The sequence below is a fragment of the Brassica napus genome, chromosome C8 (assembly GCF_020379485.1).
Source record: "Brassica napus cultivar Da-Ae chromosome C8, Da-Ae, whole genome shotgun sequence".
NCBI classification, from domain to species: Eukaryota; Viridiplantae; Streptophyta; class Magnoliopsida; order Brassicales; family Brassicaceae; genus Brassica; species Brassica napus.
Window position 1 is genome coordinate 1,714,375 of NC_063451.1, and position 26,955 is coordinate 1,741,329.

A 26,955-nucleotide genomic window follows, 5' to 3' on the forward strand; every position below is an offset into this window, starting at 1 on the left:
TTGGTGTTGTGGTTGGAGAGTCAAAAACATTTAGTGCTAAAACTGCACTAAAATAATGTAATTTTAATATTAAAATAGTGTTATGGGTTGGAGATGCCGTTAGCAACTTTGGGATAGAGATTCTTAGAAGTTCCACGTGAATTTTGTAATCATGCAAAACTTTCCTACTAGTCAACATTGGCTAATGTGTTTGTGCATGTGGGAAACTGTTGGGTGTTTATAGTCATCTTTATGAAAATTTAGGTTAAATGCTTAGTCAATCATTGAAAATGAAATTATGATTTGAAAAAATAATTCGCACGTAGAGTTTTCAAAACATGGCACATATCAAGTTTTCAACAGGTTTTATAATAAATAGTGTCTTGTTGACAAAAAAAATAAAATAGCAAGTCTTAACGAACAAAAACCAAAAGTATATATAAAATATAATGAATTCCCCATGCATGTGTTTCGTTTGAAACCTGAGAAAAAATCATCCTTATTACAACAACAACAAAGTGAATTATCAAAAAAAAAAGAAACAAAAACAACAACTAATAGTAAAAAGACTTGTAAAAAAAATTTGCAATAGACATTTACTTTCTAACATCTCAATTCAAATCATTCAACAAACCATAGAAACAAACTCATCAATGCTCTTATCAGAGCTACCTCCTTCGGAAACAGCTTCTCGAGCCAACACTTTCCATTTCTCAGCATTCTTTCTAATCTCTTTCCCTTTCTCTCCTTCCATAACTTCTCCCACACACCTTACTATCTCCTCTTTTCTCACAAACCCATCAGCTTCTGCCTTAACCCTAACCCCAACCTTCCACACATCCTCCACGAACTTAGCATTTGTAGGCTGATCTGTCCAATGAGGCATACCAATCATTGGAACTCCAAGACTCAACCCTTCTAACGTCGAGTTCCATCCACAATGTGTCAAGAAACTACCAACAGATTCATGCGCAAGAACTTCAAGCTGAGGACTCCAGCTCACAATAAGTCCTTTCTCACCGATTTCCTCTACATAATGTTTTGGAATCTTGTCTGTTTCTGTTTCTCTCACAACCCACAAGAAGAAACATCCGCTTTGTTTCAGACCAGTTGCTAGTTCCATCATTTGGTCTTCGTTTAGAATCACTAAGCTTCCGAATGATACATAGACAACTGAACTAGGCTGCTTAGAGTTTAGCCACTCGATGCATTCAGTGGATTTCGCAGTGAAGAGGCTGAATCCGTAGTTCTTATCTTCAGACAGTCGTTTGTCTAAGTACATCGATGGAAGCGTTGGTCCTATGTTCAAGACTGGCCACATGCTTTTGACCCATTTCAATAACTAAAAAAAATAAAAATAAATTAATGATAAAATCACATAAATGAATAGGATTTTAAAAAACAAAGCTAGAGCAATTTCTTTTATTAAATCTAAGAACATTTGAGAGACTAAACTAGAGTTTCTTAACAATAAATTTAAATACTTAAAATAATAATTAATATGAGAGTAACATGTGTGATAAGAGTTTCTCCAACATTCAAACATGTGTTTGAGTTTGTCAAAAAGGAAGTCTATATCTCATTTCTTATATTTTTTCTCCTTTTTTATATATATTTTATTTTATGAGAAATTTATCAAAAAAACTCAATCAATGATATGCTCTAACAATTTTTTTGGATAACAGTTGATAAAATAATTTTGAAAATATATGTTTTGATTTGGATATTTTTCTCATCAGACGTAAACATGTTTCTATGTGGATAAATATTCGTTACCTTTTCTTCCAATTTATCGAAAGTGTTGCACAACACTATGTCGACACGCTCAATGTTTGAGAGCTGATCAACCACAATCCTTAGTATATTGGGGTAAGAGGAAGACTCGCATAGGAACGACGGCAAATCATTCGCATTCAGCATTGGAAACGAAGGGAAAGATGCTAACGTCGAGTGACCATACTTTGTAGACGGTACAGAGAAAGTGCCCTTGAAAACATGGTAGTAAATAATTGAGACAAGCCAAGGTTGCGTGAAGAACGCGGCACCTCTCAAACCATGATCATGAGCTACATCAAGAAGCCACGGCATGGTGGAGTCGTACACAAGAGCCTTAGGAGTGCTTCCGGACAGCTTCATGTCTTTTATCAACTCCGGTAAGCGTTTCTTGATGCTGGTTTCTACTCTGTCCATGTAATCATCTAGGTCTTGTAATGGATCCTCCCCTTCTTGGAAGCCATTGGAGATGGGGAAGACAGTGATTGAATCGTTATCTATTTTGTAAGGCGGAGTGGGTTTGTCGGAGACGAGGATGAGAGTAGGCTTAAGACCTTTGGAGGCTAAGCGTTTGGAGAATTGGGACAATGGAGTTATGTGGCCTTGTCCAGGGAAAGGCAAGACGATAACATGAGATCCTTCTCTCATTTTTTTTTCTTTTCTCTTTTTATTATTATGTTCTTGCTTACTCAGTTTAACATGTGGGTGTGTTTATATAGCCATAATATTGGATTAAGAAGACTTTGATATGACTGCGTCTTTGGTGGGGCGATTTCTTGGACAAGAATACAAAAAAAGTAAAGGTTCCGTGGCGACCAAGATGTGTGGACCAGAGGCCGAGGTCAGTGATAATGCAACCCATCAATCTATATTGACATAATTATTTATTGTAATTTGCATGTGACATAAGTACCCAGTGTACGACAATCCTGAAGTATTACAACATATTTTCGTAGCCACGTGTGATTTTTAAAATTGTTAGAAAAATAAATTGATCCATATAAACATATACTATGTTTTTTATTAAACTAATTATAAAATTAATTATTAGTATACAAAAGAATATTTTTTCTTTCTTTAAATAAAAACTACAGAATTACTTAATATGGTTAACATATATATGAAAATTAATGATTTGAATAATACATATTTGATTTCAATTTTTCTAACCTCTCTCTTTTTTCTTATAGGTTATATTTTGAATTTTAAAAAACGACTATAAATTACTAAAAATGGTAAAAGTCCCACATTGAAAATTTTGTGATCAATGATTTAACTTTTTTTTTGTTCAAACAAGATACAAATGATGATCATATATCGTAGGGGTGGGTGTTCGGATACACATTCGGGTTCGTATCGGGTATTTCAGTATAAAGGTATAAAACCTGTTTGGATATTTCTACACTTCGAGTCGGGTTCGAGTATTTTATGTTTGAGTTCAGATATTTTGGGCCGGGTTCAGAAATTTAAATTTTGAAGTAAAATAAATAAATGATGTATTGTTTAAGTTTTTTGTATTTAAAATATATTTTAACTTATCTGGTTTTCTAATTTTTAAAAATTAAACTATTAATAGGTTTGGAGATAAAACTTTAAAATAGAAAGACACTAATTTAGTTGTTGTTTTAAAATTTTAGATGTAACTTTTGCTAATACAAGAAACAAGAGCTTGATATATATTTTAAGTGAGTAGCAAATAATTTTGTTCATAATTATATGCATATTATCTAATTTTGAGCAGTAAGCATCATTAATATAAATATTTTGGATAAAATGAGATATGTAAACTAGAAATATAGGGTTAAGTATACTTATGCTTGGTTATCTTTGGATATCCATTCGGGTTCGGATATTACCCGTTTGGATTCAAATATTACTCGAGCTGGTGAAATAAATAATTTATTTTCTTATTCTAGAATTAGATGATTTTTAGACTAAGCTGGTGAATATATACTAGACAGACATTTATATTTTGAGTCTGCACTTATATATTCTATAACAGCTTGATATATTAGATTTGAACACTAATCTGTTAATATAGTTTGCCGATGATTTTTTTCAAAATTTTGATTCTTAGATATGTATCTAGAGTGAAACTGATTTCTACAGATGTCCATTTTTTTTCAATTGACATTTATTTAATTTACCGAATTCATAGAAGAAGTCAAAAAAAGAAACTTAACTCATATCAACAAAACAAAGACGAGAATGAAAGCACAATTTTATAGAGGTAGAAAATGAACTTACTTATAAAGAATCAATAGTAAACAAATCGAGAGCAGAAAACCTAATCCATTTCGTCATTATACCATCAATGTTGCCTATTTGGTTTTGGTGATTTGTATCAGCCGCAAAACTTACATATGAAGTCTTAAAAATAATTAAAATGAGATATAATATATTAACTATTCAACAACGATGATATATTTAAGAGACCAATATTTGTATTTGTCATTTTATAATCGATAAATATTGCAGTGTTGCAAAATGTTAAAAACATTTAATAAACAAACATTATTATAAAAACTCACTGCGCGGATTATTACCTAGTATTATTATTCGCAACATGTATACGTATGTATACTTTTAACACCAACAAAAAAAACATATACTTTATTAGGTTATTTTTGTCTTCTTCGCCATGGGGAGACACATACACTGCACCTCTGCTGTATATTACTACTGTTGATGTCATTGCTGATGCAACCCGGATCCAAAGTGTAAATCATTGATAGATAGTCGTGTCTCATGCTATCTAATTATCTATAGCTAGATGATTATATTAACTTAACTAATTAATTAATTGTATTAGAAGCTTAACTGATACTCTTTCTATTATATCTAATAGACTTTTTTTAAAAAAAATTTGTTTTAAAAAGATGTATTTTTTGTGTTTTCTATGAAAAAATTGTAAACTTAAAAAAATATTAATTGATTTTATTAAATTATTATTGGTTAAAAGTTATTAAAAATTAAAAATAACAGAAAACGATACATATTATAATAGTTTAATGTGTTTTGTGAAAATACTAAAAAATATATATACGTGGAACAGAGAGAGAGTATTTGCTTGTGTAGTTTTCTGTTGATGTTGATGTGTGTCTTAAATGTGAATAGTAATATTGCGTAATAAGATCTACAATATTTCAAGACTAGTTAACTTCAAAATATAATCGAAAGGAAATACTTTTTTTAAAGTAACTAGCTAATTGATACTACTAGTTAAAAGTATATACATCAACATATATTTACAAATAAATTGTTTTAAAGAAATGGTGTTTATAAACGATAACTTTGAAGCTGAAAGAGACCGGAGTCGTCTTAGCCGACTTTTCTTTCTTGAACCTCAAGATTCTGCCGTCATTTTCGTGAATTCTGAGTGGTCGACCGTTATTTATTCATATATAAAAAAGCAATTAGTTATACATATATGACTAGTCTTCGTTTCAACTTATATCAGGGGGGAATCTAGACTATTTAAGTTATGGGTGCACTGTTGATAGTAAAACATAAAAATACATTGGTCAAGGATCGAACTTGAGAAAGTGAGGGTGCAAATACTTCTATTTACCATATGAGCTAACCAAACTTTGACATTTCGGCATGTAAAATTTTGAATTTTAAGATTATTGTGGGTGCACGTGCCCACACATCCTATATGAGCTAACCAAACTTTGACATTTCTGCTTATATACATTCTCAGTAGTTACATTTTAGTTCCAAATAAATTATGCATGTGTTCTCTCTAGATGTTCATCAAGTGATGATGCATATATTTTTCGTTTGTTTTTATAGAATTTTGTTTAACATGCTAACATTTCTATAATACTGATGTCCATCATTTCCCGTTACTAACTGTTAAATGTTACATTTCCAAAGGTTTTTTAAGTTTTTAAATGAAAACAGTTTATGGTAGTATTTTGAGAAAAAAAATCGAAAAGGAACTATTGATGTATCTTTATATCCAATAAGTGGGCTTGTAGTTCTATTATTTGGGCCCATGTACGTCGTTCAACGCCATCCTACATGGATGTTGAAAACCCATCCAGCCACCTGGTGCTCCTTTATTGGCCAGTAACATGTATTCGCCACAGCCAGCTCACACTAAATTTCTGCAAAAAAAAAAAAAAAGGAGTTTTTGATCACTCCGTTCTTCCGTCACCCTTCCACTAGAAACCCGTGACAAAGTTGGTTATCACCCAAGTCATGTTGAATCTTCGTTTGGTTAGGTTAAACGAAAAGAAACTAAACTCGATGGTGGATCTTTCAAAGACGTTTTATTGATCAGTATATGATAGCGAACGAGATTACAAAGAGATTAACAGAAAGAAAGGTCGGAGTTTTGTGGAAAGACGCCGACAAGAACACTGGAGAGATCGATAGGTCGTTAAACCCTAGATCTTGCCGTCAAGTGTTTGTGTATATTTTTCGGATCCCTTTCTCTGTTCTTTGTGTTTTCTTTTTATACCCTCGGTTCGTCTTCTTTCCGTTCGCCATAAGGTTAGTTCGCCCCAGAAGCCTGGCCCAATTCCAAATGAGATGGGCTTTCGAGTAAAGTGAAGGTTCGTTGAGCCGAAGTCGAATAAACGGCTCAATCGATCAATGTATCAAGGCGATCGATCGAATGTTCCAGCCGATCGATATGTCGGCTAAACCGGTTCTGACTGGACAGTTGATGTTATCGGACCAAATTCTGTTGTTTGATGGGCTTTGCGGAGGAATGTAAATTCCTCTCCAATAAGTCATATGCAGTCCATCACCAGATCTTATTTTATAAATGTCCAAGTTCTTAATTTTGTGATTATTTAACTCAATTGAATAAATTTGTTTACCATTCTTAATTACTCTTTTTCACAGTGATTATTCTGAACTTATATTATTTTTCTATAGTAGGGATGAAACATCCCAATTCCGATCATATTATTGGACTGGGTACTATTTTTCAACCGTCTGGTCGGTATGATAAGGTGCCAGTAATATACACATTATTTTGATTTAATTTACCGGCATAGAAGACATATAATACAAAAATGGGGGTGACAAGGATCACTAACTTTAGTCTTTAGTGCAATTCAAGATCAGCCATATACGTCTTTCAACCTTATAATATCTCCCCTCAAATCATTTTAAGCTAATAATATTATTTTTTAAAAATCATTCGTGGCCTTCAATTTTTCGTTATTTATGTCAGAAAATGCCATACTCCTATTTCTTCATCGCAACACCCAAAACGTCGTCGTTGGGCAGACGTTTAGTAAGCAAATTTGCTACTTCCCGTGTGCTTTAGATTTAAAGGACGAAACCAACCACTTGGCACCAAAAAGAACTTCTCTTTCTTCGCTCTTCAGTTGTGATCATCATTCTCTGTATCGCGTTGAGTTGGTGGTGATTGAAGAAAGAGTAATGGTTATGAACTTCACCTAGATACTCTTTATCATCTCGGCCGAGTATTGGGTAAACGTCGTCGTCTCTGTTTCTGCGTGAGAATGATCAAAGACTCCTCCTTTCTTCTCCCTTCCTCTGTTCTTCGTTGGTTTGATCACTTTTCGATCGTTACAGTTTCTGCGTTTTGATTACTTTATCTTGCAATGATGAACTGAGAATGTGAGAATCTTTACGTATAGTTTCATCTGTTGAACGTTCTTGCTTCTCTGTTCTTTCGTTTCTTGGTTCTGTGACAGTCTCTGTTTCTGCCTCTGTTTTGATCAGTTTTATGTCAAATTTTCGAACTTTGTGGTCGATGGTTTGCTGTCAAGTACGATTCTTGACATTGTGGTCGATGCTTTGCAGATTCAAGAACTGTAACAGAATCTATTCTCAAGTCGCGGGATTTGATTCAATGGCTTCTTCAGAAGTATCTACTTGTGCCAAGAATATTCCAAAACCTCCTCCTCTTCCTCGTGCAACCTACCGTGGCCTCCAAGCTTCCAGAAGCAAACCCTCGAGCTCATCATCACGCCTTGTGCCCCAAGAAACAGTAGAGACCTGGGACAAGCTTTTCAAACAAGGAACTGGGGCAGATACATACGTTGAAGTTGACGACAAGTCTCATTTTCTAGCCCATTCATACATCCTGGTGAGTATAAAAATCTTATTTATTTATTTTATAAAAGATTTTCTATTAAGTATAAAAATCTTATTTAAACTCATATAAGAGAAGTAATATTCTAAAGTAAAAGGTTGTTATCTTTTGTAGGCTGCAGCTTCACCTGTTATGCCACAGCTTCTACACAAATCGAGGGATAAAAAAGGAAATGCACACCTCAAGTTCCTTGGAGTGCCTCAAGAAGCTGTCTACATGTTCATTCGGTTTCTCTACTCTTGCAGCTACGAGGAGGAGGAGATGAAGAAGTATGTGCTCCCTTTGTTAGTTCTATCACACTGCTACTCGGTCCCATCTCTCAAAAGAGTCTGCATAGAGGTTCTCGGTCAAGGATGGATCAACAAGGAGAATGTCATCGACGTGCTCCAGCTAGCTCGAACCTGCGACGCCGCGAGGATCAGCTTTCTATGTACTTCAATGGTCATCAAAGACTTTAAGTCTGTATCTTCAACCGAAGGATGGAAGGTGATGACACGTGGCGATCGTAAGCTAGAGCAAGAGCTTCTTGAGGCGGTGGTGGAGGCAGACGCTAGGAAGAAAGAGAGGAGGAAGAAAGTGGAGGAGAGGAGAATGTACTTGGAGCTTTATGAAGCTGTGGAGGCTCTTGTTCATATATATAGAGAAGGTTGTGGGACGATAGGGCCTCGAGGTAAAGCTCTTAAAGGAAGCAAAGCTGTGTGTGAGTTCTCGGCTTGTAAAGGAGTTGAAAGTGCGCTTAGACATTTCTTGGGATGCAAGTCTTCTAGGGCTTCGTGTGGTCATTGTAAGCGGATGTGGCAGCTTATTCAGCTTCACTCTTGTCTATGTGGTAGTTCTGATTCCTGCGAGGTCCCTCTCTGCCGGTAAGTTCCAGTAACATGTTACATACAACTCCAATCTTGTAGAAATAGATTGTAATTGTTTCTTTTGTATCTTGTAGGAACTTCAAGGAGCAGATGAAAAAGATTGGGAAGAGAGAAGAATCTAAATGGAGATTGCTTGCGGAAAACGTTATCACAGCTAGAAACAGTCTTGGTCCATTCTCTTCTTCACGCCGTTCTGCTTCATCTTCTGACCTCCCACCGCTCTGCTCTGAACGTTGTTGCCTTTGAGATGATGATGATGACATCGCTCGGTGGTGGTGGAGTCGATGGCGGCGGCGGAGGGAGGTTTATGACGTATTCGTCGTCTCTTTCGGTTCCTCCTTCTGCTCCTCATTCGCCTAGCTACTCCGGTGGTATACGATCACAGTCTTCTGTGTTCGTTGAACAAGAGAAGTGAGTGAACGAATCTCAGTTCTCATCTTCTTCTTTTTTGTTTGTTTGTTTTCTTTTATTACTTTGTGAATCTCACTTTGGCTGATGAATTTGATGACGTATTGTTTGACCATTGTTTCGTCCTTAGATCTCAATAGTTTTTTATTTTTATTCTAAAAAATTTCTTGATCTGGTTTGCTGTGTTTAGGATCCATGTTTCTGTCCCTGATGCTTTTTGATTGAGTTTCAATTTTTGGGAACTAAATTATGTCCTCTTTTAAGTTTTTATTACTTCTGATTTGTCTCGGTTCATTTCACTTTTCTTGTTGTGTCGTTTAAGCATCAGTTAATCTAAGTGTTATGGTAGATTCATATATTCCTTCTATGATTGTTTGTTTCTATTCTTGACTGATGAAAATGTTAAATTCTAACTTTGTAGAAGATTAATTGGATCCACTGTACTTAAAAGTGTATATATGAATCTAGATGCACATATTAAAAAAAAACCGTATTGGCTTCTTGATCATGATGTGAGATTTTTTGAGTGGATCTTTGATGTGTTGTATATTTACTGATTTGTGTGTTTCTGTTTTTGCGGCAGGTATCTTTCAGAGCTACTTGAAGAGCGCCATAAGCTTACTCCATTCTTTCCCATTCTTCCACATGCACGTAGCCTGCTAGGTGTGGGCACTTTACCCGATATCCAAAGCTGCATCCGAATCCGAACCGGAGTACAAAATATCCTAATGAGTATTGAATTAGGAGAAATTGGATATTCGAATCCGAACGGATAATATCCGAACCCGAATGGATATCCAAAGATAACCGAACATATGTATAATTTACTTTTTATTTCTAGTTTACATCTCTCATTTTATATAAAATATTTAAATTGATACTACACATACTTTAAGATACTACACATACTTTAAGTTCATATGATATACATACAATTACGGAAAAAATGATTTGCTACTCACTTAAAATTAATGTTAACTTTTTTATTTCAAATATTAACAAAAAGTTACATCCGAAATTTAAAAACAATAACCAAATTAATGTCTTTTTTAGTTTCAAAATGTTACGTATAAATTTATTAACCATTCAATCTATTAAAAATAATAAAAAAAATTGTTAAATGAAATTTATATTTTTAAATACAAGAAATTTGAGAAATGAAAATTTTAATTTTTTTTTTCAAAATCTAAATATCCGAACCCGATCCGAAATAACCGAATCCGAACTAAAAATACCCGAACCCGATCCGAAGTACAGAAATACCCGAACGGGTTCTACATCTCTATACCGAAATACCCGAAAATCTAAAATATCCGATCCGAACCCGAACGGATATCCGAACGCTCACCCCTATCGCCTACTAAACCAGGGTGAGCATTGCTGTTTCTCTTGCTTATTACATGTATTTTGAATATCCCCTAGACTATATTTGCGAAGTGATTTTGCCACATGTTCTTTCTACAATCAATTTCACAAAACAAATATGACATAACTACTGAAATTGATGACATGTCTTATAGCTTAATATGACATGGACAATTGCATTTAATGTTAATTTATATTTCTGGTAAGCTTTTTAAAATATGGTAATAACTCATATATTACATTTAATCTCAATTTATATTTTTGGAAATTTTTTTAGAATATGGGAATAACTCATAAATCATCATTAAAATAAATATATTCAAATAAGGTATTATAAATTTTGAAATATAATTTAATTATTTTTTTTTAATTATACAATTTTATTACTAATATTTTCAAAAATGTATACAATTTTTTTAGAAAATTATAAAAAATTTAATCGTAAAATTATTATTTTCTTATATATCTTCAAATTTTATAAATATTGTTTAATTTTAATTTTTGGTAATTATGCAATTTTTACAAATTTATTTGATATATTTAATTAAAATAAATAGATAGAAAAATCTATCTAAGATTATAATTTCAAATATATACATGCATATTCTTAAATATATTTTTTATGTTTAGTTAAATCAAATTTATATTAAAATATTGATACGAAAAAGAAAATTTACAACATTAATAAAAATTTATTTTAAAATATAATTTATATTTATCTGTTAAATTTTTTTACTGCACATGGTGCAGGAAAACATACGGTGTCTTATATAAACACTCAATTTTAAATTTATGACATAATCCCCAACAATAGATATCTCAGAAAGACTACAAGTTAACATTTGACTTAGAATTCGATACCTTTGGGGATCTTTCATACTGACTCATTGTATTTAAGTAGAGTGAAAGCAAACAAAATAAATAAATATTTTGCTAACTCAGATAACTTTGCGGTATCCCCATTCATTGGTGTACTGCTGGCTGACTGATTTTGTTGACTAATTCTAACTGGTGCGTTTTGCTCTTGTAAATTGACATTTTTTGGAACAGAGATTTTGCGTGTAACTAGACTGTTGGAGAATGCCGCAGTTTTGAGTCAGAGTGGGTTTCACCACCCTAGCCCTCTAGGTAATGGAAGGATATTTCAGAATGCAAGAGCTGACATGAGGGGATGGGGAGCCTCACAGTTTCCATCAGAAGTATGACTACTAACCAGTAACCACCCCCATTAACATAACTCTTTTTCATCTAATTTTATTCTACAGTAATTTAAGCGATACTGACATTAACATTTGATTACTTTCAGTCCTAGTTTATCATGACAGGTAAACTTTGGCTAACACTAAATACCTGTAATAATGTATACAGGATCCTGTCTTAGTTATATCAACACTAATGAGATACTCCACCGTGCTGTAATTGCTCTAAGCAAAATATTAGGGTCATAGTAGCTACAGGTTGCACAATTCTCATTTCCATGGAGAGGAAGTTTCTGATATTCTTTTGCTATTTTAATGGTGCAACTATACGTCAATTAATAACTTTTGCTTTTCACTTTGTGGTTGATTTGGCTTCTAAATTGTGTTGGTTGATAATATGTTGAGATCTATTCTATCGTCTCCTGGGCCAAACTGGCTTAACTCACCTGGTAGTCCGTCTGGTCTGATCGCTAAGCAAACAATTAGGATCGATATTCCAGCCGACGATTATCCAAATGTATCAACACTCATTTCTACACTGAATTTATATACAGAAATGGTTAAATAAATATTATTTTGGTCGGAATATACCTCTAATTTTGTTATGACAGTTCAATTTCGTTGGTCGCTTCCTGGGTCCTAGAGGAAACTCCTTGAATCGAGTTGAAGCAAGTACTGATTGCCGTGTTCTTATAAGAGGAAGAGGCAGCATACTAATTTATTATTTTCGAAAATGTTGATATTTCCAAAACAATATTAATTTCAAAATAAAATCGAAATTGATATTAAATAAGATAAGTGAACAAAAGTAAAACAAAATAAATAGATTAACTTAATATTTATAATATTTTTAGAAACTTAAGATAACAATAATATGCAAAATAAGAATTAATTCTAAAATGTAAGACTAAAAAAAATATATGTAAATAAATTTAGAGAAATTGGGCGTCTATACCATCATTTTGGACAATAATTAGAGAATTATCCTTGCTCATTTCACCATATAAAAACGTGACCATTTTAACCCTATGCACTCTACTACACCTCCATGCTCCCTCCTAGCTGCGTCAGAAAGTGTGTCATGCATGTGGAAGTATAAGTGTCAGGCTAATTGTTTTTTATCGACACAACCAACGAACTTTATTACAAGAGATTCTAATTGGATTTGTAAAAAAACTTGCTACCGAGACAACATAAATTATTATAGTGATTATAAGTAACTGTCAACATAATAGATTGTCTACATCCCGATCAATGAAAACATGTCAAATTATTACAGAAGTTTATTTTTCTAAAATGTCAAAATTTCCAATTATATACTATATTTATGCTATATTAAAGTTTGTGCTATAAACCATCGAGAACGTCCACATATAATCTAAAACGACCAATCAAAATATGATAATATATTATTATAATTTATTATTTTTAAAAATGTTCATATTTCCAAAAGAACAAAAAACGAAATTAGTATATTATATATAATTAAACTGATAAAATAAGTATTAACATTTGAGAATTTACTTAAAAATCCTTACTTTTACAATAGAACAGTAAATTAAAAGCAAAATATAATATTAACAAAATTGTTACAGCATTAGCAATTTTGTATAATAAATTCAAAGTACATTCTATGCCAAAATAAAATAGTAAATTAATGTTAAAATAGTTAAAAGTAACAAAAATATTTAAAAATATTTGCAATGTATAAAACAAGAAATTTTCTAATATCATTTAAATTACATAAAGTATGTTTGTGAAGATAAATAATTGTGAAATTTCATAATATCATTAAATAATTTATTATATATAAAAATTGAGTTGATTTTTTTTTTGATCAAATTGAGTTGATAAGCCTTAGATTTTCTACATCAGATTTAAAACCACCAATGGAAAAATGTCAGTTATTACAAAAGTTTATTATTTTCTAAAATATCCAAATTTCCAAATATCAAAACATTACAAAATGTAACAATTATTTCAAAATAAAATAGTTTCTAAAATGTAAAAATTTACAAATGTCAAAGCATTATAATTTTTTTACTATTTTATAAGATGCCAAAATTTCTAGAAACAATTCTTTCAAAATGAAATAGAATTTAATATAATTTAATTAAACTAAAATAAGAAAACCGATTAAAAATAAATTAAATTGATATATATGTATATATATATACTAATTTGACAATTTAACATAAAATTAAATATATTTTTTTAAATAACAGAACTTAAAAAATCAATGCTATGAATATTCTAAACATATATGTTTTAAAATTTGAAGTTACACAATGCATAGAATTGTCCACGAAAGATTTAAAATCACCAGTCAGAAAATGACAAATCATTACAAAATTTTACTATTTTCTAAAACTTCAAAATTTCCAAAAATTGTTACTTCAAAATAATAGAATTCAAGAAAAAATAAAGTAATCTAAGAACTCATTAAAAGTATCAACTTAAGATATACTAATTTTGAAATTTAACATATAAATAATAGTTTTTAAGAGAATGAAAATTTAAAAAATCAAAGCTTTAAAATTTAAACATATATATTTTAAAATTTGGAGCTACATAATATTAAAACTCAACACAAAGAATTTTAACAAATCAAAATTTCCAAAACAATATTTTGAAAAGAAAAAGAAAATTATTATCAAATATTGTAAACAAACATAGATAAAATTAGTTTACAAGATCTTTTTAAATATTAAGGTTATTAAAAATAAAGTAAATGAAATGATAACTTCTTATAAATCTATAACTCAATTGGGAAATTGCCACAAATACCACATTCATATTTCCAATTTTCATGTATATACTAATCATTTTTACCTTCACTTTTAATGAAGGGTAGAAGACACTTATACCCAACGGTTAACTAATCTATACTTAGGGTTTAGAGTTGAGGATTGAGTAGGATTTTTGGAATATGAAATTTAGGATTCTAATAAATATATAAATAAATACTTAAAATATATAAAAAATTGTTTCAAACATAATTTTTGATTTTCAAATTGAAAAATTGAAAAAAAAATTGAAACAAATCAAAAAAATTTATAAAAAGTTTGAATTAAAAAAAGTATAATTCAAAAACTATTTTTTATTTTTTATATATTTAAATAATAATTTATTATATATAGAGAACAAGGGTGTAATAATCTTCTTCCACTTAAGAAGAAAGTATTCTTGAAAATATTCTTTTAGTGGTGGTAAAGATGAAAAATAGTACACCATGAAAGTGGTAAACATGAAATTTTCCCAACTCAATTCATGGATAAAAACTATGAACTTTATATAATACAGGAAACTAAAATGATCTCATACGAGTTTTGTTGAACAAATATATTTAGAAAATAATATTTATAATAAATAATTTAAAAATAAAATGTCTAAAAACACACGTTAATAAGGTAGATCAGTTTTGGATAAAATTTATATAGAATACCAACAAGAATTCGAGTATGAACTGACAATTTAAAAACAATAGGAATAATAGTGAATGTATTTATCAGTATGATAATGTAATATATACAGATGCAAATTAATTTATGAAATAAAAAGATAGGTAAAATGTATAATTATTTTATGTAACTTTTATCATTTATATTATCATACACAATAATAAATTCAACAGTGTATTGACAATTTTTAATCATACATTTTATCGAGATTAATCAAGTGGATTTGTGTATTGGAAGCTCAAAAGATGTACACAATAATTAACGATTTATCATTTATATTATCATACACAATAATAAATTCAACAGTCTATTGACTTTATTTATGTTTATCAAAAGATGGATTTGTGTCTTCGTTTTTGGGGTTATGTTGTAAACGTATTTGGGTTTAAACATCACCATTCGTAATCTCTTTAATGAGCTCTCTTCTTAATGGAAAAAGGCCTACAAAAAAAAAGGAATAAATTATACGCATATTTTACGAAAATTATGGAAACAGGTTGTCGTGGCGAATGTTGGAATGAAAAACTTTATAAAGATGGAGAAAGTGTTTAAGTGTTTGAAGAGAAATAAGCTTTGTGTAAAAGAAAACTTTTATAATTTAGAAGAGGATTTCTTATTATTCAGATAATTCTTACAAACTTGGATATTTTTTGGTGATACAAAATGAAAGGGGAGTTGAGGTATTTATAGCCTCCAAAGTACAAAATATCTTACATATTTTAATCTTAAATCTAGAGAATTCTATTATAATTATCTAGATAATTCTATGAGAATATCTAGATTTTTATTCTAAGGAGGTGGAGAATGATTCTAGATATTGGACTAAAATGATTAGTAAATTATTAGCCCAAAATGTGATTCAAATCAAGTTTACTTTTCAACACCCCCTCTTAAACTTGATTTGGTTACTCCGAGTAAGCTCCTCATCTTGATAAAGTCTTCTCGCTTGAGTGGCTTGGTGAAAATATCAGCTACTTGATCATTTGTCTTCACATACTCTAACTGCACATCCATCTTGGTAACACATTCTCTAATGTAGTGATAACGAGTATCAATGTGCTTACTCCGATCATGGAAGACTGGATTCTTCGCCAATGCTATTGCCGACTTGTTATCCACAAAGATCTTCGTTGGCTCCTCTTGTGGTAGGTTCAACTCCTTTAGCAAGTTTCGTAGCCAAATAGCATGGCAAACACATGAAGTAGCTGCCACATACTCCGCTTCACAAGTAGAAAGTGTGACTATTGGTTGCTTCTTTGACATCCATGTGAAAGCGGTTTCTCCAATGAAAAACACGAAGCCACTTATGCTTTTTCGGTCATCTACATCTCCACCCCAATCGCTATCACTATATCCAATAAGCCTGTAATCTTCAGAGATAGAGTAGTACAAGCCAAAGTTGATTGTACCTTTGATATAGCGTAGGATCCTCTTAGCTGCCTTGAAATGAGTTGTTGTTGGATGCTCCATCTATCGACTCACAACTCCAACTGCGTGTAGGATGTCGGGCCTTGTGCACGTTAGATATCGTAAGCTTCCAACCAAACTCTTAAAGAGTGTTGGATCCACACTATCTCCTTCTTCTTCCTTTGATAACTTGACTCCACATTCCATTGGCGTGGAAACTGGATTTGAGTCATCCATCTTGAACTTCTTAAGCACCTCTTTAGCATATCCTTCTTGAGTAATGAAGATTCCATTTTCTTCTTGCTTTACTTCAATGCCAAGGTAGTATGACATCAATCCAATGTCGGTCATCTCGAACTCCTTTGTCATCTCCATCTTGAAATCTTCAAACATAATCGGATTGTTGCCAGTGAATATCAAGTCATCAACATATAAGCATGCAATCAATATATCATTGTTTTGAGTTTTGATATAAAGTGCATGCTCATATGGACACTTGATGAAGCATTTCTCCTTGAAGTACTTATCAATCCGAGTGTTCCATGCTCTTGGTGCTTGCTTTAATCCATAAAGCGCCTTCTTCAGCCTTAAGACTTTGTCTTCTTCTCCTTTAACTATGTAGCCTTGTGGTTGCTCAATGTAAACTTCTTCCTCAAGGTCTCCATTTAAGAAGGCTGATTTGACATCCATTTGATGTATCCTCCAACTCTTTTGGGCTGCCAATGAAATGATTAGTTTAACCGTTTCTAAGCGAGCAACTGGAGCAAATACCTCATCATAGTCGATCCCGTCTCTTTGACTATAGCCTTTTGCCACCAATCTTGCCTTGTACCTTTCAACTTCTCCTTTAGAGTTCTTCTTTGCCTTGTACACCCACTTCACACCAATTGCCTTGTGCCCATTTGGAAGTGAAGCTAACTCCCATGTATCATTCTTTTGAATCGACTTGATTTCCTCATCCATTGCACTTCTCCATGACTTCTTTTCTTGGGCTTCTTCAAAGTTCATAGGCTCGCAATCCGCAAATAGACAAAATAGAGTAAGATTGTCTTGATTTTCGGTTACCTCGTAGATGTCTTGTAGACTTCTAAAACGTGGAGTCTTTTCACTTGAGCTTTCATCTCCTTAAGAACTTGTTGTTGGTGAAGTTGGTGGTGTAGCTGGCTCTTCTCTCGGTTGCTCCACATTCTCTTCTTCAAAGGATGGAAAGAAGTTGTAGTCTTCATTATTTGATCTCCAATCCCATTCTCCTTCTTCATCAAAGATGACATTCCGACTAATGATTGTCTTCTTTGTTTCAGGATTGTAGAGCTTGTAGCCTTTGGAGTTAGCGTCATACCCAATGAAGATGTACTTCTCACTTTTATCATCTAATTTGCTCCGCTTCTCGCCTGGAACATGAGCGTGAGCAATGCTTCCAAAGACTCTTAGGTGTGAGACTCCAGGCTTCCTTCCGCTCCAAGCTTCTTGTGGTGTCTTTTCTAAAACACTCTTTGTTGGAGAACGGTTTGATATATAAACCGCACAAGCAAATGCTTCTGCCCACAACTCCTTTGGTAGCTTCTTACTCTTGAGCATGCTTCTTGCCATCTCAAGTATTGTTCTATTCTTTCTTTCCGCTACTCCATTTTGTTGAGGGGTTCTTGGCACATTCAACTGTCTTCGAATGCCATTATCTTCACAATACTTCAGAAACTCCTTGGACATAAATTCTCCTCCTCGATCTGATCTCATGGACGTGATCTTAAGACCACTTTCCTTCTCAACATGGGCTTTGAACTTTTTGAAATTTTCAAACACTTCTGATTTTTCTTTCAAAAAGTAAACCCATGTTTTTCTTGAAAAGTCATCAATAAAGAGAAGGAAGTAGTTACTCTTACCAAGTGAACTTGGTTTGATTGGCCCACATACATCTGTATGTATGAGTTCTAGTGGCTTTCTTGCTCTTGTCTCCGACTCCTTTGGAAAACTCATCTTGAATTGCTTTCCAAGTAAGCAACCTTCACACACTTAATTTGGATGATTGATGCAAGGTAATCCTTTCAGCATTTCTTTCTTGGAAAGTAGCTCTAAGCCTCCAAAGTTGAGATGTCCAAATCGAAGATGCCAAAGCCAAGATTCCTCCTTGTAGCACATCTTGAGACATCGTGCAATGTCATTTTGAATGTTTAAGACAAACATTCTATTGCTTGACATTGGCACCTTTGTGATGAGATTATTTGCATTATCTCTTAAAGAAATGCTATTATCTTTTAGTCGAATGTCATAACCTTTCTCTAAGAGTTGTCCTAGGCTCAAGATGTTGGTCTTCATGCATGGAATGTAGTAAACGTTGGAAATGAATTTATGATCTTCATTCTTCAAGCGGATGAGAATATTTCCTTTACCTTTCACTTCCATCTTCGATTCATCTCCTAAAGCAACATCAGTTTTCACCGATTCATCAAGCTCCACGAACATACTTTTATTTCCACACATGTGGTTGCTTGCACCACTATCAAGGTACCACTTGTGAACCTCATTTGGTTCATCTTTCTTGTAAGTCATCAATAGCATATCTTCTTCTTTACTCCTTTCTTCAACATAGTTGGACTTCTCTTCAAATCTATTGTTGTTTGGAGTTTTGCACTCAGAAGCATAATGTCCAAATTTTCCACAACTATAGCATTTGATGCTTGATTTATCGTACCTTGATTTTGGGTTTCCTCTTCCACGACCTCTTGATGAATTCTCTCATCTTTGGTTGAAGTTGTCTTCATATGGTCTCCAACCTCGTCCATTTACACCACAACCTCGTCCTCGGAAATGACCGCCACCACGTCTTAGATTGCTTCGGCCACTTTCTTCCTTGTGACCAATTCTCATCTTGAGAACTTGCTCCACAATATCTTCTTTCTTCTTCTTCTTTTCTTCATAAGCTTGTAGTGATCCAAGAAGTTGCTCCATTGTCATAGTCTCCAAGTCTTTTGTCTCTTCAATCACGGTAACAATGTGTTCGAATTTCGAATCCAATGATCTAAGAACTTTCTCCATGATTCTTACATCATCTAACTTCTCACCATTTCTTTTTAGGTTATTAGTAACCGTCAAGACTCTTGAGAAGTAATCTGAGATGAGTTCTCCTTCCTTCGTTTGTAATGCTTCAAATTCTCCTCTTAGAGTTTGAAGACGTACCTTCTTAACTTGTTCTGCTCCCTTGTAAGATGTCTGAAGCTTCTCCCATGCTTCTTTGGATGTCTTTGCTCCAGAAACCTTCTCAAATGTATCTTCATCTAATCCTTGATGGATTAGACAGAGAGCCTTCTTGTCTCTCTTCCTTGAATCTCTCAAACCATCCTTTTGTGTTTGAGATAAACCACCATCATTCTCCGGTTCAACGAAGCCTTTCTCGACTATCTCCCACACATCATGTGCTCCTAGGATAGCCATCAGCCTAAGACTCCAATTGTCATAGTTGCTTTTAGTGAGCAATGGAACTTGGAAGGGAACACCATTGTTTGCCATCTTCAAAATGAACTTGTAGCTCTGATACCACTTTGTTGGAATGAAAAACTTTATAAAGATGGAGAAAGTGTTTAAGTGTTTGAAGAGAAAGAAGCTTTGTGTAGAAGAAAACTTTTATAATTTAGAAGAGGATTTCTTATTACTTAGATAATTCTTACAAACTTGGATACTTTTTGGTGATACAAAATGAAAGGGGAGTGGAGGTATTTATAGCCTCCAAAGTACAAAATATCTTACATATTTTAATCTTAAATCTAGAGAATTCTACTTAAAAGATTTTTTAATATAATTATCTAGATAATTCTATGAGAATATCTAGATTTTTATTCTAAGGATGTGGAGAATGATTCTGGATATTGGACTAAAATGATTAGTAAATTATTAGCCCAAAATGTGATCCAAATCAAGTTTATCCGTTGGTTCTACGTGAAAAAGGTTCATAGCGCGGAGAGATTCTTCCTCGGTTTGGGAAGAGTTTCCTTCCTTTCATCAAACTCCTCCCAAGGGCCTTCTTGGTAGTCACTTGGGCCTCGCTCGAAATCAACTCCTTAATGCAAAGAAACTGATTGAAAGAATCGAAATGGAATATGCGCAGCTTCTGAAAAGTGATGATTGTGATTCTCTCGACGAGTGCAAGCGCCTGAACGGTGCTGCTCTTGCGCTTATGTTTACTGTTGCAATGAGATGCCTCCCAAGTCTGACTTATCTCGACAAGGTCAGGCAGCTCATGGTGGATCTAGAAGATGGGAAGGCTGATGCTACTGTTGTGAAGCACGCCATCTTCTTGTCTATGGAAGACTGTACAATCCCTAAAGCTTATGGCGTTGATGCTCCTAATGTTGACGATTTTGTTCATCCAGAAACTTTGCGTTGGATTGGGGAGTTGGAACGTGAACATGGATACCCCCAGCCTTCACAGTGATCGACTGCACCTGACCATCACAAAAGCTCGTTTGCTTACATATCCTACCAATCTGATTAAGAAGTTTTTTTTAAAAAATTATTATTTTTAATATAAGTATGCTCTGACCTTGCTATGTGTGTTTTTGCCCATCTTTTTTCTTGTCAACTGGTTGGTTGTTTTCTTCTGTTTAACTAACTCCTCTTCTATCTTAGATGAACCCCATGTATTTTATATCTCTGCTATCTATTTCTTCCAGTCTATGTAACCAGTCACTTCAAACATTAAAATAAAACACAAAAGAGTTTGACGACTCTATTGTTAACCCCGATCAAGTCTAATAACTTTTTATCAGTATCTAAGTTGTGGAATACTGGAATGTTTATGGGGTATATAAAGATCTATATTACATTGGGATAAAGTATATTTTATTGTTTGGTTTCATATGTGCTTGGTTTGCCTCTGTTTTGAACTTGGCTTTAAAAACCATGTGCTTCTTTATGGTAAGGTGGTGGATACCTCCCCAGAACTGAACATGCTAGCCAATGTGCCACAACAATATGCTTTACATATCATGAATATTGAACAATAACTACCACAGTACATACATGCCTTTTGAAGGTTTAGTGCTCTTTCAATTCTTTGCTCTTCTCCTGTTGTTTGTGGTCTTAAATAGAACAATGATCAGTATTATCAGTTAGGTACCTTTGTTGTACTCTTCGTCTCAGGTATAAGTGACACAGTAATGGCTCTTCTAGAGTAAAACGCTCAAGCTTTTAGTCAAATTTCATACAACCTCTCTGCGTTCAAGGTAATTTAGCTTTTCCTGCAATCATTTGTGGCTAGTTGTGTGAGAAGATTGGGTTGGAATTATCAGAAAAGTTAGATTGAACAATGTACACCATATTACCACCTGCTCAGTTTATTCTAAAGAATATGGTACAGTTTGATCCGGTTTCCTTGTGTATACAGCTGCAGGATAACATCAGTCTCTTTTATCTGGCAAGAAACCACATCAGCGCCATTCTGACTGAGTATGTGTGGGATCTAATAGCAGATATCATAACTGAGACATGTCATTAGTCTTCTTTTCCTTTGTATGATCAAAGCTTCAGTTGCTAAAGTTCTACTTTCTGCTTGCAGCATGAAGGAGATGCCTGGTATCATGAGTCGGATGCGGCCTATACCTGTTTCAATCAACAATGATCTTGCAAACCGTTTATTGGCGAGTACAACACAAGACATTCTCTACTCAACAGACAGACGCTAAACGCAAGATCCGGTCGTGTGTGGAGTAGATAACGTAGACATCGATGCGTCTTCTGTACTCTTTCTCATCTATGCTCTGTTCTTCCTGAGATTTCAGTAATTTCAGACCGAACTCCAGTGGGGCTTGCACTGCATTACACTCTTTCATTCCAGTTTCACTCAAGATCTTTATTTGCTTCAATATTATTCCTTCTTTTTTTTTTTTGATAAAATGTTAAATTCATTAATCAATCAAAAAGAATATGTACAGAGATCCCAGTGTTTTAACAACAATATAGTTTAAACCATTCAACTAATAATCGCACCTGGGTGGAGAACCATCTTTGCATAAGTCCATGCAGCTTCCCCGACTCATAATACTTGGTAGAAAGAATCCCGTTACGGATAGTCTTATCAATCTCTCTCCAGAGTTGGTTTGCAGGTTTCGGAGTGTGGTTATGTCTCCTATTGTTTCTTTCGATCCAGATGTAGTAGATAGCTGCCTGGAAGGCCAGTCACAAGAGGATGGCTGAAAGGCGATCAGTTGCTCGAGAAGTGAATATCCCCAAAGTAGTTTCCCAGTCAGGGTCTGGTGCTTCACCAAAGAGGTGGGCACGACTTCGATCCAAACTGTGTATGTGTAAGGACATGCAAAGTAGAGATTATCACGAGTATCCTCTGGTTCTCCACAGAATAAACAAGCCTGCGTTTTTTGTCGAAATATATAATACTTCAATATTATTCCTTCCTTGTGTTGAATCACTTCAATACCTACATAATAGGTTAATAGTCCGAGATCACTCATCTCAAAGTTAGATGACATCTACTCCTTGAAGTCACAAATCAAGTTTAACTCTTAGCCGGTAACTAGTAAGTCATCAACGTATAAGGCCCCCATAAGTATTTCTTCCTTTACTCTTTTTCGATACAAGGAGGGTGTAATGAAAAAGAATTATTTTTAAATAAATAATTTAAATCATCTATTTTAGAGAATTTATTACGATTTCGTAATTTATTTCTCGGAAATAAATTTTTCTGAAGACAAAAATATGAAGCTAAAGATAAACAACTAAATACTATCTACGAGAAGCAAAATCGTTTCAAGATATATGAATGTATATTTTACTTTTGGCTGCGTCCATGGACTTATGTATAATATTTTGGGATTGTGAACTTCATATTATATATATATATATATAATAAAGTATGTTTTATATTCAAGATGTGTTGAATATGATATAAGGTTAGTCCGACCTAACACAATTCTGTAACTCGGCACATGTTGTAAAGCACGAGTTTTGAATGGATATTTCGGGTTACAGAATCACATTTTGTGACTTGGAAAGTCTATTCACAACCCGTTGTAACATTTCCGGATTTGGCAAAAAAAAGTAGTTTGAGCATGTTTTTGTTTGACTGTTACCCGACTGGTTAACCGATGGTCTAAAACGGTTCGAGGTGTTATAGAGGGTTCCTTTAAGCACTTAACAAATTTTAGTTGCTCAATGAAACGATTCAAGTTTTCATTCCAAGCTCTCGGGGTTTATCTCAACCCATATAAAGCTTTATTTAGCTTATATCCCATATAAAGTTTTATTTAGCTTATATCTCATATAAACCTTAGCCTCACATCCCTTGATCTCGAACCCTTCTGTCTGGTTTATATAAACATCTTCTTTTAAATCATTATGAAGGAAAGTTGTTTTTACGTCTAAGTGGTGAATCTCCCACTCATTTGATTTGATGCTACAAGTGCAACGATGAATCTCACGGTTTCGCGTCTGGTAACTGGAGCGAAAACTTCTGTTAAATCTATGCCATGCCGTTGTATATAATTTTTAGCAACCAGTCTCGATTTGCATTTTGTTTGTTTATAATTTTGTCAGCATTACGTTTGATTTTGATCTCAACAACTGAACTGATTTCATCTTTACAAGTATCTCACCGTACCTTTTCTTTCGTTGCTTCCTAAAAATTCCAAGGTTCCTCACTCAACAGCAATATAACTTTGTGTGAAAATTTTCTTCAGATTGGGGTAAAATTCATAATCCAAAATATTGTAAAATATGACATTCAATATTTATGTCTTATTTGGTTCGGTTTAAATTTATTTTTAGCATTCGGATTCGGTTTGGATTTTTGGATTTGGTTTATATGGTCAGTCTCTTACGGTTCACACGGACGAACCAAACACTCAGATTCGGTTAAGACCCGGTTCAAGATTTTGTTGATCTCGATCTCACTCCCTCGGGAACTGACAGAGAGTTATTAGGGTCACTACCAATCCGAAAGAATCAGCGGCACGCTCCTCCTCCTCTCGGAAATGCGGGTTGGGTTTGTTTTTATGTTCAATTCTTGTGATTGTGATCCTTGTCGAACAAGCTAGAATTTTGTGTTTAGTTTTGAATGAATAACAATTTTGCATTTGGCTCAACTCTAGAGACTTTAAAAGCAATGGTTAAAGGGGATATGGTTTTAAAAGCTCAATTTGGAATATGTTTTAGGATAAGAGAAGATGAGCAGTGAAGTTGCTAGAGTTTACCGTGACATTCTTAAAGCAGTGGTGAAACACGTTGGCAGAGACGACCACAAGTCCATTTCACCGACTTTGTCAAGCACGAGTTACAAAATCAACCTTGGAATAAATGTGATCCTCTTTGTAGCTAGCATTTCAATTTCTACTTGTGTGTTTTAACCACACTTATTTTTGGGACAAAAATATGGTACCAAGAACATATTCAGGTTCTTGATGTATACAATATGTTGTATGAAACCACCAAAGTGAAAGAAGTGATGACAAACTGTGATATAATAAAGATCTTCATTGCTAATCAAAGAAGAATTATGATGTTCGCAACGAACTCGTCTGCTACGTCTTCAAAAATTCTTGAAATAATTGGTTTTATCAGCATCCTAATCTGATGTGTAACGTTATCCAACAAACAGGGAACGTATTCTCGGTTTAGATAACAACACTATGATAAGAATGTAGAAAACGACTCTTGGGTTTATCCAAATCACATAAAAGCCATCCACCGCTTCAATTTTTCTGTATTTCTTTATCTATTTGGTGGAGATTTCGATGGTGATCCCTTTATTTTCTTTCACTACAGGTGCTTTGAACTGAGAATAGGCAGAGAAGAGTTATGGGAAAAGGAGGAATGTCACAGGGAGAAGGCTCAAAGGTAGAAGAAGAGAACATGTCTGCTTGGTTGGTTGGTCTCAAGTCTCAACACTCTCAAGATCCAACCTTTTCCTCTTCCTTCCCTTGGTAAGCCTTTTCTTCTTCTCATGGGATTTGATTGGATTTTCATTGACCCTTTTGTTTCAAATCCTGGAAGGTCCTCATGATGTGAGAGTTCGGATGAAGGCCGTTGGAATTTGTGGAAGTGATGTTCATTACCTCAAGGTAATACTTGTAATAATCAGAAAATATCTTTTATTTCTTGATTTGTTATGGTCTTTAACATTAGTTTTTGATGTTTTACAAAACAAGACCATGAGATGTGCGGATTTCATTGGACATGAATGCGCTGGGGTCATTGAAGAGGTACGTAGGTGAAGGAGCGAAACATCTAGTGGTCGGTGACCGAGTGGCTCTTGAACCTGGAATTAGTTGCTGGAGATGCAACCTCTGCAAGGAAGGAAGATACCATCTTTGCCCTGCGCGCGAACCCCACCGGTTCACGGCTCTCTAGCTAACCAAGTGGTTCACCCTGCGGATATGTGCTTCAAATTGCCTGACAATGTGAGTTTGGAGGAAGGAGCAATGTGTGAGCCACTAAGTGTTGGTGTACATGCTTGTCGCCGAGCTGAGGTTGGTCCTGAGACAAACGTGTTGGTAATGGGAGACGGACCTATTGGACTTGTCACCATGTTGGCTGCTCGTGCTTTCGGTGTGCCAAGGATTGTGATTGTGGTTGTGGATGTTGATGATAACCGTTTATCCGTATCCAAACAGCTAGGCGCAGATGGGATTGTTAAAGTGACAACAAGCTTAGAGGTTCATTCTCTTTTTACTTTTTGAATCTTTCTGAAACATAATGATCTGATTGTATAAGATAAGAATTTTTTTCTTTTAGTTATACTACTGCAGGATGTTGGTTTTGAGGTTGAACAAATTCAGAAATTAAAGCTATAGGGTCAACCATTGATGTGACATCCGATTGTGCGGGTTTCAATAAAACCATGTCGACGGCATTAGCAACCACTCGATGCGGCGGTAAAGTATGCCTTGTCGGAATGGGTCACGGTATAATGACTCTCCCTCTCACTCAGCTGCAAGGTAATGACCTCTTTTGAACATCACATTACGAAACTTTGAAAACAACCATGGTCCTGAAACAGTTTGTGTGTTGTTGACAGGGAGGTAGATGTGGTGGGTAGAGATGTCAATTGGGCTGCTAAGTCCAAATGGTTTGTCCAAATGGACACAACAGTCCAAATGAACATTATTTTTTTAAGCCCAAATTGTACCAGACCAAATTGTCCAGACCAAATTGGTCCAAGTCCAAATAGGCATTCCACAAAGCCCAAATACAATTTCTGCTTTAATATGCTAAATCCATAAAAAAACATTTTTTTTGTGAAACATCCATAAAAAAACATAAATTTCAAGTTTTACACATTAAGTTTCATAAGTTTTACATATCCAAAGCATAGAAAATTCATATATTAGTTCATACATAATGGTTCATACATAAAAATAAAAAATCCAAAGCATAAGTTTTGATTGCCCTTCTCTTCTTTATCTTCTCAGCCA

At 34.0% G+C, this 26,955-nt stretch overlaps 5 protein-coding genes and 1 pseudogene across 8 annotated transcripts; 4 read left to right on the forward strand and 2 right to left on the reverse strand.

The window, feature by feature from the left end:
* Nucleotides 1-392: 392 nt before the first annotated feature.
* Nucleotides 393-2,451, reverse strand: LOC106376891 (UDP-glycosyltransferase 74E2-like). Its single transcript, XM_013817018.3, has 2 exons — nucleotides 1,756-2,451; nucleotides 393-1,321 (listed from the first exon to the last, which is right to left on the reverse strand). The coding sequence occupies exons 1-2, from the start codon at nucleotides 2,398-2,400 to the stop codon at nucleotides 605-607; spliced, it is 1,362 nt and encodes a 453-aa protein (XP_013672472.3). The 5' UTR covers nucleotides 2,401-2,451; the 3' UTR covers nucleotides 393-604.
* Nucleotides 2,452-6,952: 4,501 nt separating this feature from the next.
* Nucleotides 6,953-9,991, forward strand: LOC106365678 (BTB/POZ and TAZ domain-containing protein 3-like). 4 transcript variants are annotated; one of them, XM_013805135.3, is made up of 5 exons: nucleotides 6,953-7,206; nucleotides 7,543-7,828; nucleotides 7,949-8,697; nucleotides 8,775-9,111; nucleotides 9,692-9,991. In XM_013805135.3, the coding sequence occupies exons 2-4, from the start codon at nucleotides 7,592-7,594 to the stop codon at nucleotides 8,944-8,946; spliced, it is 1,158 nt and encodes a 385-aa protein (XP_013660589.2). In that variant the 5' UTR covers nucleotides 6,953-7,206; nucleotides 7,543-7,591; the 3' UTR covers nucleotides 8,947-9,111; nucleotides 9,692-9,991. The 4 variants fall into 4 exon arrangements, with proteins under 4 accessions (XP_013660589.2, XP_022563403.2, XP_013660590.2 ...); XM_022707682.2 differs by having other exon boundaries at nucleotides 6,978-7,285; XM_013805136.3 differs by having other exon boundaries at nucleotides 6,979-7,356.
* On the forward strand, nucleotides 8,948-12,534 carry LOC106362544 (KH domain-containing protein At5g56140-like). The gene is made up of 6 exons (XM_013802428.3): nucleotides 8,948-9,111; nucleotides 9,692-9,777; nucleotides 11,524-11,671; nucleotides 12,075-12,189; nucleotides 12,284-12,380; nucleotides 12,527-12,534. Exons 1-6 carry the CDS (start codon nucleotides 8,948-8,950, stop codon nucleotides 12,532-12,534), a joined length of 618 nt encoding a protein of 205 aa, XP_013657882.2.
* Nucleotides 12,535-19,273: 6,739 nt separating this feature from the next.
* Nucleotides 19,274-20,044, reverse strand: LOC125591528. The gene has a single exon (XM_048765921.1). It carries the CDS (start codon nucleotides 20,042-20,044, stop codon nucleotides 19,274-19,276), a length of 771 nt encoding a protein of 256 aa, XP_048621878.1.
* Nucleotides 20,045-20,624: 580 nt separating this feature from the next.
* On the forward strand, nucleotides 20,625-20,966 carry LOC111198441. The gene has a single exon (XM_022694080.1). It carries the CDS (start codon nucleotides 20,625-20,627, stop codon nucleotides 20,964-20,966), a length of 342 nt encoding a protein of 113 aa, XP_022549801.1.
* A 3,409-nt stretch (nucleotides 20,967-24,375) lies between these two features.
* Nucleotides 24,376-26,816, forward strand: LOC106374852 (annotated as a pseudogene).
* Nucleotides 26,817-26,955: the final 139 nt, after the last annotated feature.